This window comes from Populus alba, chromosome 16, assembly GCF_005239225.2.
Source record: "Populus alba chromosome 16, ASM523922v2, whole genome shotgun sequence".
Classification (NCBI taxonomy): Eukaryota; Viridiplantae; Streptophyta; class Magnoliopsida; order Malpighiales; family Salicaceae; genus Populus; species Populus alba.
This window is the reverse complement of record NC_133299.1, coordinates 1,687,567-1,705,718: the sequence shown is the minus strand read 5'-3', so window position 1 is coordinate 1,705,718 and position 18,152 is coordinate 1,687,567. Positions and strand designations below refer to the sequence as shown.

At 33.6% G+C, this 18,152-nt stretch overlaps 3 protein-coding genes across 14 annotated transcripts; all 3 read right to left on the bottom strand.

Annotated features, from left to right (window-relative positions):
- Window positions 1-143: 143 nt before the first annotated feature.
- On the bottom strand, window positions 144-2,051 carry LOC118033126 (7-deoxyloganetin glucosyltransferase-like). 2 transcript variants are annotated; one of them, XM_035037982.2, is made up of 2 exons: window positions 1,429-2,051; window positions 144-1,163 (listed from the first exon to the last, which is right to left on the bottom strand). In XM_035037982.2, exons 1-2 carry the CDS (start codon window positions 1,928-1,930, stop codon window positions 226-228), a joined length of 1,440 nt encoding a protein of 479 aa, XP_034893873.1. In that variant the 5' UTR covers window positions 1,931-2,051; the 3' UTR covers window positions 144-225. The 2 variants fall into 2 exon arrangements, with proteins under 2 accessions (XP_034893873.1, XP_034893874.1); XM_035037983.2 differs by having other exon boundaries at window positions 144-1,118.
- A 6,348-nt stretch (window positions 2,052-8,399) lies between these two features.
- LOC118033128 (7-deoxyloganetin glucosyltransferase-like) lies at window positions 8,400-10,609 on the bottom strand. Its single transcript, XM_035037987.2, has 2 exons — window positions 10,032-10,609; window positions 8,400-9,450 (listed from the first exon to the last, which is right to left on the bottom strand). The coding sequence occupies exons 1-2, from the start codon at window positions 10,537-10,539 to the stop codon at window positions 8,522-8,524; spliced, it is 1,437 nt and encodes a 478-aa protein (XP_034893878.1). The 5' UTR covers window positions 10,540-10,609; the 3' UTR covers window positions 8,400-8,521.
- Window positions 10,610-12,524: 1,915 nt separating this feature from the next.
- On the bottom strand, window positions 12,525-18,115 carry LOC118033114 (uncharacterized). Of its 11 annotated transcripts, none has more exons than XM_035037968.2 (18): window positions 17,798-18,102; window positions 17,648-17,720; window positions 17,085-17,128; window positions 16,886-16,928; window positions 16,514-16,714; window positions 16,281-16,397; window positions 16,043-16,114; window positions 15,013-15,092; window positions 14,873-14,950; window positions 14,679-14,743; window positions 14,528-14,594; window positions 14,290-14,403; window positions 14,104-14,177; window positions 13,774-13,871; window positions 13,632-13,691; window positions 13,466-13,534; window positions 13,299-13,352; window positions 12,525-12,963 (listed from the first exon to the last, which is right to left on the bottom strand). In XM_035037968.2, exons 1-18 carry the CDS (start codon window positions 17,905-17,907, stop codon window positions 12,895-12,897), a joined length of 1,488 nt encoding a protein of 495 aa, XP_034893859.1. In that variant the 5' UTR covers window positions 17,908-18,102; the 3' UTR covers window positions 12,525-12,894. The 11 variants fall into 11 exon arrangements, with proteins under 11 accessions (XP_034893859.1, XP_034893860.1, XP_034893855.1 ...); XM_035037969.2 differs by having other exon boundaries at window positions 14,873-14,952; window positions 15,048-15,092; window positions 17,798-18,096; XM_035037964.2 differs by having other exon boundaries at window positions 12,525-13,352; window positions 17,798-18,111.
- Between the last annotated feature and the right edge of the window lie 37 nt (window positions 18,116-18,152).

Sequence of the window (18,152 nt, the reverse complement as noted above, 5' to 3'; positions counted from 1 at the left end):
CAACAAGCATGCCTGAATATTTAGTTGGAGGCTTCTGAGAAACTCAAAGAATAGGAGGCGGAGATAAATTAATTTCTGGATTGATCTTTAACAGGGACTGTTCAATTAATGGACAAACATATGGACGATTGAGACAAACACCATTAATGCAAACACTAGCTTTCTTCAATTCGCAAGCAATAAAATCCCATCACAGAAGTATTTTCTCTTTTGAATGATCATAGGTTACAAAGTGATGTTTGATTGTAACATTTCATTGATGAACTTGTCTAAATTAATGGATGATGAACCATTAGGGACAGTAGCCTCTTCCGCCACCTTCCTCCAGTGTTTGGCCTTTTCCCTCATTTTCTTACACTCTTCTCCTCCCATCAAGTTCCTGATAAGCGTCTCCACTTCGTCCCTCCTGACATTGTTATCAATCTCCATGCCAACTCCCCATTCAATGCAAGCATAGCTACAATTTATTGGTTGATCAGCGAATAAAGGCCAACATATCACTGGCACTCCAGCACACAAGCTTTCAATAATCGAATTCCAACCAGTATGAGTTAGAAATCCCCCAACTGATGGGTGGTTCAGAACTTCCTCTTGTGGACACCAACTAGTCACGAAACCACGATTCTGAGTTTCCACTTGAAACTCAGATGGCAAAATCGCCGACTCACCGGTAACCAAATCCGGCCTTATAATCCACAAGAACGAGATCTCGCTATTAGCTAGTCCCATGGCAAACTCAACCAGCTGCTCCGCTGTCATCACTGCTATGCTTCCAAAGTTCACATAGACAACTGACTTGGGCTCCTTGGTATCTAGCCACTGAAGGCATTCACTATCTTCTTTCCATAGATTGTATCCAACAGAGCTCAAACCATCTTGTTGAATTTGATTGAGAAGCAACTGAAGTGGACCGATGGAATACACACGAGGAAATATAGTGGAAAGGCCATCCAAAACATCTTGCTCCAATGCATCAAAAGTATGAATATCAATTGCATGAGCCTTAACAGAAGCCTCAGCAGCTCGCATTACAAAGTTGAATGGAAAGTCATCTGGATCTATTGTTCGAGTATACGGAAAATCTTTAAGTTGGAGCGGTTTCATACCAGGGATTCCTTCTATAATTGTATTTTCAAGATAACCATTTGTTAGATAGCTATCATCTGTAAAAACACAGTGCGTTAAAGTCAGATCATGCTGAGCAATCATTGGATAGAATCATCAAACAATCATAGTTGTGTTCAAACAAGAATTTTCTTGATTATAACTAATAAGCAGGCAATCTAAATCAATAAAAATGACTCATGATCTTACAAAAACTTTCTTGAAAAGTTTTGAGCGCACAATTGGCCTGATCTTAATTTACCAATCCAAGAATCAAGACTAGACCAACCACATGCCCTGTGACCTCTACGACAAGATCAGTACCTTTAAGTGGAAGGAAGCCCTTCTCCTTGAGGTCATGAAGCTGCTTGAATCCCATATATCCACATGCAGACATGGTGACAAGCATCACAATTGGGAGTCCAAGTTCTTCAGCAGCTGTGATGGTGAATCGCAGGAAAACATCAGAAACTAGGCAAGTAATCGGAGGATTGTCAAGTTTGGCTAGAAGAACCTTTAAGGGAGCTAACATATTATTTTCAACAGCCATGGCAAGAGGAATAGTTTCCTGGGAAGCATCTATATGTGAAGGAGGCAGGCCATCAGGGATGGTTTCAAACCGGAAGTGGGGCAAGCCATCAAGGGCATCTGGGCCCCTTGATTTCAAGAAACGTTGGTGATTGAATTCTGTGTTGACAAATGTTATGTGAAAGCCTTTGGAGTGTAAGAGTTTTGCCAATTTAAGCATGGTTTTTATATGGCTTTGAATTGGATACGGGATCAAAACCATGTGAGGCATATAATTAGCTTCTGGTTTGGATCCCATCTCTCACAACTCTCTCTATGCTTGCTTCGTTTCTTCAGAAGACTGCAGACCATGCAGTATACTATTGGATGTGGAATCTCTGCTGATATATCTCATTGATGAATATCTTTTAGGGTGTTTGTCTCTTTATAAGAGTGTGTTTGGCATTGCGGTAGCTGTTGTGGTTGTGGTTTGAAAAAAGTTGTTTTATAAAAAGTACTTTTAGTTGAGGTTGATTTGAAAAAATAAGTGTTTGGTTAAAACTGTGATTGAAATTGAGGTTGAAGAAAAAGTAGTTTAATGTGTTTGGTTTAAAAAAATGCTTTTCAAATTGAGGTTATAAAATAATTTTAAAAAATATATATTAATATTGATGGTTTTAAATTTAAATATTGTAAAATTAATTACTCCTATTATATCATGAAAAAAATAATACTTTATATAAAATATTTTTTATTATTCTATTAAACTATTTATAATTTCATTACGTACAAAATTCATTCGATAAAAACTACAAAATTGATATTACTGTGCGAGTGAATTTAATTCACTCTATACTAGTTTTTCAAGAAAAAATTTTGAGAAAAAAAATATTATTCACGTCGCGAACGAATTTAATTCTGCAAACTAGTTTTTTTTTAAAAAAAAATATAATACAATTAACACATTAAAAAAAAAAACCCTGCGTACTGTTCCTTGTTTTTTATTAGCCGCAGAGAACGAAAAACATGTTTTCGTTTCTTTTCCGTTTCAGCGTTTCAAATGCAAAATTCATGTGGGTCCCATGCACAGTAAATCACTTTTCTTAATTACCAAACGGCTGCGGACTGCGTTTTAAATAAAACGCAGCCGCAGCCGCGTAGACAAACGGACTCTAAGTATGAGACATGTGGCTTGGTTTAGTTCTCAATGTCACCATCTTATAGAAAACTTGGCCAAGTGCTTGTGTCATGGGTGACCGGATCTTTTACAGGTTCAATTATTTTTTTTTCGTGGTGATTAAGTTTTAAATAAATCAATAGCTTCTATGATTCGATTACAAATTCAACGCCCATTTACATTATTGGTTTTTTGAATTAATTTGTCCGCCCAAGTCAGATTTAACAATTATACACACGTGAGTTGTCAACAGACAATCAAGCTTTTCATAATTACCTTGGATTCAAACTTCTTCCACTGCATGGCTTTTCCCCTCATTTGCTTACCCTCTTCTCTTCCATTAACATTTTGACATTGAAATCATTTTTAATCTCCACACCAACTCCCCACTCACTGCCAGCATATATAGCTACTGTTTATTGCCTGATCAGAAAAAAAAATAAAAAGGGCCAACAAATCATAGGAACTCCTGCACATAAGCTTTCAACAGTTGATTCTCGTTAGAGTCTCTCCAGCCTCAAAGATTTTTTTTTAGTATAAAGAGTTTAGAGATTGTTTAGATATAAAGTAATATTCTAATTTTTTAAAAAATTATTTAGAAAAAAAAAAAACTAGCAAGTTAATGCTATGTGGCTACAATGGACAGAAGAGTGTGAAAATCTTGCTGAAAGATTTGAACGACAACTTGCTCTCATTTTTGTCGTCGCTGATGTAGGTTGAGCATTCACATTGATCAGTTATTCAACAGCAAAAAAAAAAAGAACATGACTGATGAGTTTTGCCATATAGTATTATTATATTAATACAACTATATATTTAATATTAATAAAGATTATATTTATTTTTAATATTTATATAATATTATATTAATGAATCTAATATTTAATTTATGAATTTAGAGTAAAGAAAGAGTTCATAGGATAAAAATACTTTATAAAAAAAATTATACTGTTGTTATAATTATAGAATTTCTATTGTATCAAAGAATTATTTCTAAAATGTTCCTTATCGATATTAATTCTCTTAAATACTGAATATTTATTAGAGCAATATAGATTGATATATATTATGTTTTTTCTTTTATGAAAAGAAGTTAATGTTCTCATAAGTTGAGGTATAAGAGATACCTAGAACTAATATGTTGGTGTTTACTATAAGACATGTACACTAAACTGACCCGTATGAGAATTATATATACAAATATCACATATGTATATGCAAAGGCTCAAGTGACGGTTGTGTAAGTAATTCTTAGATTTAAGATCAATAAGTTATTTTATAAAGAGAATGTTATGTTTTGAACCTATTATATGTTATCTTAATCGAGGTAATGAAGAGACAAACATTAGATTATAACATGAACCATATGAAGATACTTGAGTGATCAATAAAGGATTTATCACCCTAGGTGATTTTAAAAAAAAATGCTCTATCTGATCTCAAATTGTATTGACTGAGAAATTCTTGGCCAAAATGAAATGAAATTTAAAAAAAAAATTAAATTTTATTCAAATGATCAATGACTATTACATAGAGAACAAGCATGATTTAACATGTTAGATATACTCCATATTTTAATTTTAAATTAAAACAAACATGAGAATAAAACTACTAGTCTTGTTATAATTATAATTATTAGAAAAAAAAATTCTAAAAGGAGGGAGGAAACTATTGTAGCAATTCATAATAAAAAAGATGATTTTTTCATTTTGAAAACAAACCAAATAACTAGTTACCCGTGGTAATATTGTTTTTCTATAGGTATTTATTAGTCATTACTGTATAAAATAATTATATTGTCTTTAAAATCAATTTTTTAAAAGTTAATATCTAGTGACATTTTTGTATTTTCATTTTTTTCCAGCTCCATGAAATGATGTAAATACCCTTAAAGAAGAAATTTTCTTTTAATTTATGTTAAGAGGCATTTTTGTATTTTCATTCATTTTTTTTATTAGGTTTGATAGATAAGCACTGTTGTAATTTTATTTCCAATAAAAACAAAATTATAAATGAATCAGAAAAATCCCTCTGGAAATTAAACACATAATAAAAAAATCAATATTATTTAAAAAAGACCCTCTAAGCAAAATAAAAGAGAGGAAGTTTTTTCTATTTTTTTTATTTTAAATTTTTTAACTGGTCACATCACTTTATTTCTTTTCAATTTCATTCTTTAAAGTTATATTTTCATGACAACTATAGTCATCAAACTCGGCCAAGGGGCCGGGTCTCGGGTTGCATAGGTTGACTCAGGTCAACCCGGAAAAATTAAAAAAAAAAAAAGCTTGAGATTTTAATATTTCATATGAAAAAATTAAGATACAATCCATTTGGATATAGGCTATACATGTTGTAAATAATTAAGTTTAAAAGATTATTTGAAAAATATTTTTTATCCCACACTAGAAAGATATTATCTTATTCTTTTATGTTGAAGTATTTAAACCAAATTTTTTTTTATCCCATAGTAAAAAAAATATAATTTTTTTCTTGTGAACATAAAGTATATATACTAAAGGGTTTCAAATCCCGCATTGAAAAAATAAAACATCCATCTAGTATTTATATAGTGAACTTTTAAATGAGTTAGTAACCAACTAAAAAATAAGAAAAAAAAGGTCTTTAGCTAGGAGAAAAAATACATTTGAAAAAAATTGGATCTCTACTAAGTTTTGCCCTATCATCTGAGTTCTGAGTTGACCTGACGGGTCAACTGGTCTTCTCTTAGGCTAATTGCAGGCCTGAATTTTGAATGAAACAAACTTGACTAATTCCCCGGGTTAACCTGCCGGGTTGGGCCTGATAATTGTAATGGCATGGATGCCAGGCCCAAGGTAATTGATCTGGTAATCACTTTAGATCAGGTGGCCATGCTAGACCTAATTGCATACTTAAGTTTGGCGGCTGAGTGAGACTTAATAGCTTGGAGTGTGGCGCACCACACCCAATAGCTTTAAGTCTGGCGACCATGCCATGACCCAACATGCACCAACAACTTTGTTAATAGAAAATAGAAAAGACAGCGCCCTTCATAATCCTTTGAACATCTACAGTGTGGTTCACAATGCAAATACTCTATATCTATAGTGCAAACACTCTATTTTGAGTGGTCATGCCTTGACCCAACACGCACCAGCAACTTTTTAAATAAAAAAATAGAAAAAACAACGCCCCTCATGATCCTTTGAACATTTACAATGTGGTTTACAATGCAAATACTTTATGTCTATAATGTACACACTATGTCTATAATGCAAACCCTTTATTTTTAGCCTATTGCTAAATTGCACACATATACTTTAAAAAACATGTCCTCCATGTCAAAATCCATGGCAAACTCCTTTTTAAAAATCGCCACCTTTTGTCAATTCTAATGGCATTGATATTATCTCTATGCCTTGCAGAAACTATCATCATTGATAATACCATTGAAATTACTGTATCTTACACCATGTGGGTAAAATAATATCAACTACTTAAGAGCACACTAATTGTCTCCCTAAGGTATTGTCTTTAATGATTTTGTTGTACCATGTTTCAACCACTCTAGCATCGATATAACTCGCATAATGTCTATTCACTTTGCCTTGGTTGAATTTTGTTAGAAATGCTATGAAAGTGTCACAACCTCCTTAAAACAAGGAAAAGCCTATAGTGATGAACTTGCAACGGGTGGTAAGACTCTTGCTCCTTTAGACTTTAACCTTTACCTATTTAAAATGTTTTGTGACAGTTTAAGAATCTTGTAAGAACTTTTACGAATCAGATGATCAACTTGCACCAACAAACTTTATTTTTTCTTCCTCAATTTCCATACCTAACTCTTTGAATTTTAAAAATAACCCTTTGATTTATTCTTTCTTTATATTTGACCATTGTTCTTTTTACTATTATTTATTTTATATGAAATAATTTATAAAATTAATTAATTTTTTTTTAATTTTATTCTCTTTCAATTTTTTATCTGTCATATTTGATCCATATTTTTTTGTTTGTTATTTATTTTATTTGAAATAGTTTTTAAAATTGATTTTTTTACAATTTCATTCTCCAGTTTTTTTCCTATCACAGGTTTGACGTGTTAGCCCAAATTAACTCGAGTAATTTGTTTTTTAATTTATCTATTAGTGTTGCTTTTTTTTTTAATCATGTTACTAAATTAACTAAGTTTATTAAATCTAGTAAAGTTAATAATCCAATTCTTTGATTTTTTTTCTTTTTTAAAAGCACAACTATCTTCTAATTGTCTTTATATATATATATATATTAAAAAAAAAAATGACTTTCGTGACCTAGTGCGAGACACCAATCTAGTTGCTCACAATATGTGAAAGAAAGATGAAGGAAGAAGGTTACTTTTCATGCTTTTTTGGAGTCTCCCTCTTGAATGAAATATTGGTTTTGTTGACCTGGAATAATAAAGTAAATGATTAATGATCTAACCATCAACAATCCCTTCTCTCTGACTAGCTAGCTACCTTCACTATGTTCAATCTCAATGAGACTTTTCCTGTCATTTATAGCCAGCAATGCTTGTTTTTCTATTTCCAAATCTTGGATCTTCCTTGACTTTGTTTATTTTTAATTAACGTCGTGTTCCGCTAGGTCGTTGTGTTATTACTTCAGAGATCACTCACTAATTTCAAGTACCTCCAAGATGCAGGGATTTTATTAATTAATTATTACTATATTATATTAAATCTTCCTAGCAAAATTACCTGATGACATGTGGGTTGTCGTTATAGTCTCTCCAGCCTCTATTTTTTTTTTTTTTTTTAGTGTAAAGAGTTTAGAGAATATATAGATACAAAGTAATATTCTATTTTAAAAAAAAAATTAAATCGGGAGAAAAAAACAAACTAGCAAGTTAATGCTATGGCCCAGCAATGGACAAAAGTGTGTGAATTTGTTTTTTTTTTTAAAGAAGTCGATATATTAAAAAAGTTAACTAAAAGATAACTAAAAACAAATTACAAGAAAGGATGTGAATTTATAGCTGAAAGATTTGATCGACAACTTGTTCTCCTTACTAGTGATTGGGAAAGGGAGAGATGGATAGCTAGAAACATCAAGGAATCTCAATTCTAGAGGGAATATGGACGTCCTTCATCAAATTAAATTGCCATCTAACCTCAAAATATATCAATACAGTATATTGTAGGGGGGTGGATGTTAATTAAATCCTTTGCATATTTTATTTTTATATGTTGATTTTTTTTAATTAAATATTAATGAGGTTCTAAAAATCCAAGTAATTTATTAATTTCTTGATTTTGATAATCTGATCTATTCTTCTAAAATATATTAAAAAAAATTAATTTCAATTAATGTATGGATTAATTAATCCTAAAATATTTCTAACTACTAAACCTAACAAAGAAAAATAAATAAATTCAATGGTATGCAAATCATTATTTAAGATATAAGTTTTTAAGATGGCAGTCAACAATCCATAGACATAAGTTTTTCATGCATTTCAGAGTCTCCCACATGATTAATAGATGCGAATCGCTGCCTTGGTTGGAGAAACTACATGATCATTGATCTTATCACATCAACAATCCATGGTGGTTTTGAAATATAGAATGCCAAAAGTGGGCCTACACCATGTTCGAAAATGGAGCATTTATTTATTATGATATTTGAATTCCAATAAAAGGCAACTGATAGGGAAGGGCCACGAAATTTGATCTTATCATGAATTTTTTTTAATTCTAGTGTGACGACGATCTAATTGTTTGAAGAGATAATTTCATGGATGAACTTGTCCAAATTAATGGATGATGTACCCTCTGGCCCAGCAGCTTCTTCAGCCAACCTTTTCCACTCCATAGCCTTTCCCCTCATTTTCTGACCCTTTTCCCCTTCCATCAGCTCCTTCACCAGCATCTCCACTTCTTCCCTCTTGACGTTATTATCAATCTGCATTCCAACTCCCCATTCATTGCAGCTATATCTACAGTTCATTGCTTGATCAGCGAAGAAGGGCCAACACGCCATTGGAACACCAGCACACAAGCTCTCAATGGTTGAACCCCAGCCACTATGAGTTAGAAACCCTCCAACTGCTGGATGGTTAAGCACTTCCTCTTGTGGACACCAACTTGTAATAAAGCCACGCTTTTCAGTTTCCTCTGCAAATTCAGCTGGTAAAACAGCCGATTCACCGATGACCAAATCTGGCCTTATAATCCACAAGAATGGGATATTACTATTAACCAATCCCATTGCAAACTCCACCAGTTGATCAGCTGTCATCACTGTTATGCTTCCAAAATTCACGTACACCACTGATTTGGGTTCCTTTGTTTCCAGCCATTGGAGACACTCGTGGTCTTCTTTCCATAGACTGTAACCAATAGACTTCAAGCCATTTTCTTCGAATTGATTTAGGAGTAACTGGAGTGGTCCAATGGAATAAACTCGAGGGAAAATAGTGGAAAGGCCATCTAAAACTTCTGGTTCCAAGGCGTCAAAAGTATGAAAAACAATTACACGAGCTTTAACAGAAGTCTCAGCAGCTCCAATGACAAAGTTAAAGACAACCTCATCTGGATCCGTTGTTTGAATACATGGAAAATCTTTAAGACGAACGTCTTTCATACCAGGAGCCCAGTCTACTTTTGTCTCAAGATAGCCGTTGCTTAGATTGCTCAAATCTGCAAAACACAATCTTATTAGACCAAGCTCAAAATGAAAATTTATTGCACACAATCATTGATCTTGCCTGTATGATTTAAGCTTGGTAATTTTTGAGCCAAATACTCCATGTTATGCGGGGAAAAATGAGAAGCCTGCATCCGAAATAAATCTTCCGCTAAAAAAGACTACTAATAAATAAATAAATAAATAAATCTAGAATAATGCACAGCATACTCCCACCATCTTAAAATTTTTATGATTTCTAGGATTATCTGATTTAATAATTGTCAGATTTTTAGAGACGTGATTTGGAAAAGGATATTATATAAAATTTACATGGTTCTATGGCATGTTATTTGAATTATGCCGTCGAACGTACAGTATATATATATAACATAATATAATATATTAAATTATAAATACAAGAAATTGTTTTCTCCATCAAGTTGCAAGGGAGAATCTGGATGTTTGAAAATTTAGAAAAGAATAAAGCTGCAAAATACTAAATAAGTTGTAAAATGGTGTAATAAAGCCACTTTGCTTGGAAGTTCACTTGTAATTGATGATAGCTTAAATAAGAAACAAGCATGTGAGTTACCTTTGATAGGGGTGAAGCCTCTCTCTCTGAGAGCATGGAGCTGTTTAAATCCCATATAGCCACATGCACTCATAGTGGCATACATCACAACTGGAAGACCAACTTCTTCCCCAGCTTTGATGGAGATTGGAAAGAAGGGATCAGAAACAATGCAGGTAACCGGAGGGTTGCTCTCCGATACGGTATTTTTGAGTTGTAAGAGAAGATCTTTAAAGGGTGCTAAGAAATTCTTGTTCATGGCATCACCAAGAGAAGGCAAGTCTTGGGTGGCATCAATATCTGAAGGAGGGAGACCATCCGGAATGGTTCTAAAATGGAAGCCAGGCAAGTCATCAAGGGCATGAGGTCCTCTTGACCTAAGGAAACGTTTGTGATTGAATTCTGTGTTGACAAACGTGATGTGAAGACCTTTGTAGTGAAGAAGCTTTGCAAGTTTAAGCATCGTCTTTATATGACCTTGGAGTGGACATGGGATCACAACAACATGAGGCTTCGAAATGGATCCCATATCTCTCTCCTTCCCCCTTACTGGCTAGCTTGCTTCACTATGTTCAGTCTCAATGAGTCTTTTCCTGTGATTTATAGCCACAAATGCTTGTTTTTCTATTTCCAATTGTATCTTCCTTGAACTTTCAATTTTTATTTTATTAATGTCATGTTCCGCCAGGTCAATGTTGGTGTGCTCAAGAGATAACAACGAGAAATTTTACAGACACGAGGGAATAAACGGCTATAAAATTTTAAATGTAGATATTTTTATTATTTTTAATAGGTCATTTTTTTTTTATACCTGTTTTTTTCCCTAAGACAGACCCACCACGTAATCAATAGAAAGCAACTAATTGATTTCTAGCTCACAAACCTCCAAAATACAAGGATTTTACAAATTAATAATCACTATAATATATAAAATCTTATCAGCAAAATTGTCTGGCAGCCTGTAACGTAACATTGCGCTATCTCCAGCATCTATCATTGGCCCTTTTTCTAGTGGTATGAATGAATGGCCAGTTATTTTTTCATTGAAAATTATTATTAAAATATATATTGCAACTAGAAAACTTTATTTATAGCAATGAACATAATGAATTGAATTAATTTAATCTAAAAAATGTTCAATTATATACAGTATCATTCATCCTTTTCTTCTTTCTAACAGTTGGATAAATTGTTTTGGAATAACGACATTAAATCCACCGGCCCTTACTGTCATGATAGACACATGGCTAGTGCCGTGAGTTAAAAAACTGCTTAAACTGACAACCTGTTATGTGGAAGAGTGGAGCCATCCCCAGTTGTCACATTTAATGTATGGAGCCAATGTCACTACTCTGTCTCTTTAGGGAACTGAAAGTGTCATTGCACACTTAGTGGTGTTTGTTGTTGTGCATGATAAAAGTGTAAAGATATAGTTGCATCCCCACAACAACATCATTAAACACTTGCACCTAATCAAAGAGTTATTAGAGATCTAAGTGAGCTAGAATCATGTGGTATGGACATAGTTACTTTTTTTTGTTCTAGATTTTTGTCAGTCATGAACAATATTTTTGATAAAAAGTGAAAGAAAAGGAAGAAGCTTTTTTCTTTTGTTTCTCCCAAATGACGCCACTAATGCATAGAGAAATCAATTTCCTCAACTAGCGAACAAAAAAAATAAGTGGTTCCTGTAAAACTTATTCTTTGTTGGGATATAGTACACTCTAATACTTAAGTTAGTATTTATATATGTAGAGAAAATGACAGGCAAGGTGAAAATATATGGAAAGTGCAAGAAAGCGTATATAGGCGTTGTAGGATCGTAGACTTGGTATGCTAGAAAAAATTATCTCCCTCTTGGTCTTGGAAGGTGCAAAAGAACTTATAATTTTTGTTTTAAAAAAGAGGGAATCTTGTTATTAGCCAGCTAATGTGGCTCATTAAGTGGTGTGATGATGTGTCATGAGTTCTGTGTTTCTTACAGGATTAAAGGAGATGATATGTCATGTTTGTGTGATGACGTATATTTATCTTCATTAGTGTTCACGTGGCTTGGTAGGTGTAATAGAAATATAACTATTGATGATAGAAATTGGTGTTTGTCCTGTAAAAAGTTGTGTGAGAGAGAATGTTGCGCATTAAAATTGTCAATTCAAGTATAAATAAATATGAGAAAAAAGAAAGAAAGAAAATATAAAAAGAGAAAGAAATGTGTACTGGTCACTGGACCAAACTTGAGCGGGTCATTGGACTAAAAAATAAGAAAGTGTTTCAATGTTTTAAAGGAACTGCTTTTGGTCTTTTCCAGATGCTTGACTAGTCCAAGTTCCCAACAGTACACTAGTTTTTATAGTTGTAAACTTGTAAATCTATAATTCTGTGATCAAGTAGGAAAATGATAATTAATCTCTTAAACACCGTTCCAGAATTTGAGATTACGAACTAGGAAAAACTTGGCACCAAAGAGAAAAAGGAAAGTGTTTCTATTTGTCATAATTTGACACATCCCTCGTATATCTTCAACCTTGTATATTATTTTCAAGAAATAGATTTCAATTTACTGGATTTTATATGCAGCTTTTACATGAAGGAACAATGTAGCAGACTAATCCTGAGGGTTAGCTCAACTGGTTAGGTCTTGGATTTTCTCCTTAATGATTACGAGTTCAAGTCTTCTCAGGACCACTGAAAATTTACATGGTTGTTAATATTAGGACCTGTGGGATTAGTTGAGGCACGTGCAAGCTGATCTAGACATCCACGTTAATAATATATATATATATATATATATATATATATATATTAAAAAAAAAAAACAATATAGCAAACCACATAATACGAAGGCGGGTAATCATCATGCAAAATGCTTCTCCACCGCTGCTTATCATGTTGAAACCTTTTCCGCCGCAGCTGATTTCTTTCTCATTGTCCAGAATGCAGCAAAGTATCGGTTCTGCAAAATATCAAAGTCAAATATGCCAGCATGAGCTGAAGGTAAACTCTGTAACTACAAAAGTCAGATCTGATTAGCAAAAGGGAATTTGGTGGCCTTCATTGGCCTAAAAGAAAGAGAAGGGATCTAGCATGTTGGGGACTCATGACATAGCTAGGTAAGCACATTTGGTGAGCGAGTTTGTTAAGCCACAACAGAAGCTTCTTAGTCCTTGGATCACTTCTATAAATACTGCACAGATGATTTTTTGAGGACCATCCCCACTTTTTAAATTTATAAAGCAGGCAGAGAAAACATTTAACAGAGAATTTCCAACATGGGTCTGCGAATCCTACTTGCATCATTGATCGAGGATTTGTAGCGTAGGTTGTCTCAATTGTCTTTTCCTTCTGCAGCCCATAAATAGAACAGTACATTTTTAAATTACTGGGAGATGCAGTCAGCAAAGAAAAGCATTCGGTCATGCAAGATAACCAAATATATACGGAGTTGAGATTATTACCTCAACTTCAAACCCATAATCAAACGCTACACACTTTACGTCTTCCAAGCTCAGTTCAATGGACATCTCCTAAAGGAAAAGGGGTTAATGCATTAGAAAGAAACCAGCATCAAAACAGCACCATATATATGTATATATATGAACATTGTGGAAAAATGAAGCTTACATCTTCTTGTCCATGCATGTCTGCAAAATGATACAGGAGTGGTCCCAGATTTATCCAAACCTGTCATCACCTAAGTGAGCTAATTCCATGCTGAAAAATAACAGAAAATGTACAGTGTTTCAAACAGCTTCAAGGAACTCACCCCCCCATCTTTCAAAATCCTTGATATGATTTCAATGTATTCAACAATATTGTGTGCCGTGTCAATAAAAAAACAAGTTACAACTGCATCCCAAACTCCTGCATATCATACAAATACTCTCCATAAGAATTACCTTCAAAGCAAGTACATTGCTAGAATAATTTGTGCCTATGATACCATGTCTAGTTTTCTGCAAATTAAAGTAGTATTACATCAATAAAAGTTTATTAGCAAGGAATAAACTTAATCAAAATATCTGCCCATTTCAGTGGCCAAAGTTCCAGCAATTATTTGTACCATGAACAATTAAAAAGAATTAAATTCTCCTACCTACTTGACTTGGATCACTATAGACTTCAACAAAGTCACCACCACACATGGAGAATCCTTCAGCAATCCCTGCACTGCTTGTTATAAAAGTCAATATGGATTTAAAATGACAAGCAGATAGTTATTGTTAAAAATTTTATGCAAAGTTTTTGAAGGTGAAAAAAATACTAGGTGCAGCATGAATACCTTGCTGGATGAATATCTGGAAATGAAACAGGACGGAGTTGGTCGCTGTCTGAAAGTGAATTGCAATTGCTATGGATCCAAGGATATACAATCCATTCCCCTGCATTCTGGGTCCTAATACAATCAAACTACCCATTACTAAAGAAAGGGAGAGAGTGATATTCATTCATTCAAAGATTAATTACTGCCAAGAGCATACATACAGTAAGATTAGCAAGAAATTATTAGAAGTCCTTACTGATTAAGAATAAAACTTGAGGATATCATCATGTAGTATGAAAATTCATTTCCCTGGCTCACGAAACCTGCATTATCATATGATAAGTGTTGGGCTCCATATAAAGTTGCCAAAATAGAATTTGTAATAACTTCACATCTTTAATACATACCCAAACATGAAATCTCCAAGGCCAGACGCCCAAGACCAGCACCAGGAACTAAACATGTAGGGGGACTGTGCAATGAATTTATGGTTATATAGTAAATAAAACATTATTCCATGACAGATTATCATTCTGCATATCACAATCACTAAGCACAAAATTGCATTCCTAAAATGGTAAACACATAAGGAAATATGTACCTTTTGTTGCAACGACTAGGGAATAAAGAATTGAGCTCTTCAAGAATAGGCTTGTAGCACTGATCACGTTCTTTCTGTCCCTGCATCAGTGTAGGAACAGTGGGAACACATAAACCCTGGCCTCAGAAATCACAGATGATGAGTTAGAAACAGGAAAGCAATGACGCATCATTACCTCTAGTGCCCAGTCTCTTACTATGTTTCTTATTATACAACGGACCTATGAAAATGGAAAAACAATGGCAGCATTAGTAATCACACATTCCACAAAGAACACCAATTACCAGTGTTGTCAAAGGCGAAAAGTGTTAAAAGACACCAAGCCTGTAAAATGCCCGAAGCGCTAGGCACTCCTAAATGAACAAAGGCTACTATAAATTTATTTTTAAATCTAATTAATATATATATATATATATATATATGCACACACACATCTTCTCAATTAAGATTAGATAATTAGAAAATCAAAAGAAAATATAAAATACCATAACATAGTCATATAAAGTTATATTTTTCACCCTTAAAAAAAAGATAATTTATAATAAGTAGGCGAACAGATTAAAAAGAAAAATTAAATATCAGTTAAAAAAAAAGGACAAATAGGACAAAACAGAAATCAATTAAAAAAAATCCAATAAAAAAAGAAGAAATTCAAGCAGGCACTAGCCTTAACGCCTTGCACCCACTCACAAGGTGCTCGCCTAGGTGGTACTTCATTGAAATCCAACGCCCGGGGCTAATAAAGGTGCTGGGGCCTCGCCTCTCCTTGTTTGGAGTGCCTAGTTGAGCACCTCGGCACCTCTTGACAACACTGATTGTATCTTGTGTGTGAGATCCTTTTTTTTTTCTTCATTTTTCCCATACATCATATGCTAATTCATGACCAATTCATCAGTGATTTTGCTCATCATCATTAATGACAGGTCCATCTTAATTATCCAAAACAATAATTTCAAAGTTGAATTATTCTGACCTAAATTTGAAGATTCATCAAACCAATATAAGGCAAAAAAGAATGACTTTCATCAGCCATGTCAATTACACATGACCTCATTAAAATAACTTAGAATTAAGATACAAAAAAAATCATTGTTTATTCACATATTTTACCATATAAATAAGGTAGCAAAGCTTGCAAAGTTTGCTTATGTGCCAAGATAACCAATATACCTTATCAACATCAACCAGGGGAACATGCAACTGAAATGATGGATCCAACCAATCACGAGGTGATGACAGGACCTGAATGTACATTGTTATATGCAAGAAATTAAGTTTCGCTATACATAGAATAAGAAGAAAATGATGGCTTGAAGAGAAATTCATTGCAAATCTAGCAAAAAACAAAAACTAATTATAAACAAACAAGGAACCTTGAGAAAAAATTAGGCAAACTAAATAGCATTACATTTCCATTGGAATCAGAAACATGATTCCCACAACATTCAGCTGCCCTTTTGTTATTTTCCTCGCCTGCCAGACAGCTCCCAGGATCAGACCCATGACAACCTTCAACTTGCACTTCCTGTTGTTATCTACAGAAGTCAAACTTCTAAATGAAAAGACATAGAAGTGGAAGAAAAAAAATTTGCAGTTTAGACAGTCACAATACAAAACATCACATGGCCATTTTGCAGAGACCTCATTGGCAGTCAAACCCTCTTCTAGTTTGCTCATCACATTGCTTGGTTCTCCACAGCAAGCTTCATCAAGTTTGGAACAACTTCCCCTAGCTGTGGTAGACTCATGAGAGCAAACATTCCCATCATCTGGCGGCCGTTCAAAGTGCAATTCCCCACAGTCATCAATGTCCTGGCTCATATCCAGGGGTGGCTCAAATGCCTGAAAAGTGATTGCTAATCATAATAAAAATAATATACCTTATTTTTTCCCCATAGAAATCACATAATATTACAGAATTAAAACATCAAACAAAAGGAGATGTGAAAATAAAGATGTATAGTAGAGCATCAAAAGAGAAAATCAATAAGGAGAACATGGAGCTCATCTGACCTGAAGCATATTAAATATGAAATACGAATTTATAGAAATACACCTGCAGAATAAAAAGCAAATTGTTCACAAACTCCAACATTGCACTAACTTAATATTTCTTTTCCATACTCAAGGCAATTGCTTTCTAAGAGTCTGCTCATGTGTCTGTGTGAACTTGTGAAACCTAAACCAAGCAATAGCACTCTCGGGGAATTACCTTCTTAGACTTTGAAACTTCAAAGGGTAGTGTGATAACAAAGCCTGTAAAATATATTTAAGAAAAACAGATATATCCCATGTTATCCAGAATCCATTATCATCAAAAGAACGTATATAATTCATAAATTTTTCCTTGTAACAGAGCCAAAAATCAAAACTTTCTGGCGTATATTCAAGCCGTAAATATTAGATATTGCAAATAAAATTCAAATTCCTAAATTCCAGTTTAGTCACAGTAAAACAAAAATTTAACATACAATTTAATATCAATATTCACAATTTAGAAATTACTTTAAGAATATTGCAGTCACAATGCTGCTGGTTTCAGTGACTTCAAGTCAATGCACCTGGTGGGGTAGTTAGTGACTTGACTTTAATTCCATTAAAATGAATAATCAGTGACACAAAATTAAGTAAGCAGTACAGCAAATTCATTTTTTTCTAAATCCCATTTCCCTTTAATTCCTAATTCCGTAGCTTCCTATTTCATTTCCCATAACGTTACTCGATCTTTCAGGATTTCAAGAAAACAGTTAAAGAAAAAAAACCCCAAGAACCCACTTTGTGAGAAGGAGGGAGCTTCCTAAACGATCTTTCGTATCTTTTCACGTCCTCTTCTGCTGCCTCTGGATAACTGCGCACAAAAGATCCAATCAAAACAAAAAAGAAAGAAAGAAAGGAAACTGAGAGAGAGAGAGGCAATAAAATTACTTAAGGTAGGCACTGATTATGCGCCGGAGAGATTTTATTTCAAGGGATTCTTCAAGTTTTCTTTGACGAAGTCGTTCTTCGTCTTCTTCTTGTTCTTGATGAGGCTTCATTTTTCTTTCTCGGTTTTGTGTCTTCGAAAATTGAAGCGAAGTAGTTTCGTGTGGCGAAAGAGCTGGGTGAGAGAATTTTGTTGATGCTGTAACGATAGGATTAGTAATTTATTTCTTGGGCTTTAAGGTTTGGGCTAACGATGAAAATATATCACATATTATATCTAGGGCTTCATATCATAATTTTCCTTAGAAACGATGCTTTTCATACAAAAATTATTTTTGTTAAAAAGAAATAGAAATAC

Bases quoted from the DNA above. Each gene is read 5' to 3' on its own strand.
- LOC118033126 (XM_035037982.2), bottom strand. From the start codon at position 1,930: ATGGGATCCAAACCAGAAGCTAATTATATGCCTCACATGGTTTTGATC. The intron at 1,164-1,428 runs GTACTGATCTTG...GTGTTTTTACAG, and splicing joins GGGCTTCCTTCCACTTAAAG to ATGATAGCTATCTAACAAAT.
- LOC118033128 (XM_035037987.2), bottom strand. From the start codon at position 10,539: ATGGGATCCATTTCGAAGCCTCATGTTGTTGTGATCCCATGTCCACTC. The intron at 9,451-10,031 runs GTAACTCACATG...TGTGTTTTGCAG, and splicing joins AGGCTTCACCCCTATCAAAG to ATTTGAGCAATCTAAGCAAC.
- LOC118033114 (XM_035037964.2), bottom strand. From the start codon at position 17,907: ATGAAGCCTCATCAAGAACAAGAAGAAGACGAAGAACGACTTCGTCAA. The intron at 15,093-16,042 runs GTATATTGGTTA...CCATTTTCATAG, and splicing joins CCCTGGTTGATGTTGATAAG to GTCCGTTGTATAATAAGAAA. The intron at 14,951-15,012 runs ATCATCTGTGAT...ACTGATGCAGGG, and splicing joins TGCTTTCCTGTTTCTAACTC to ACAGAAAGAACGTGATCAGT.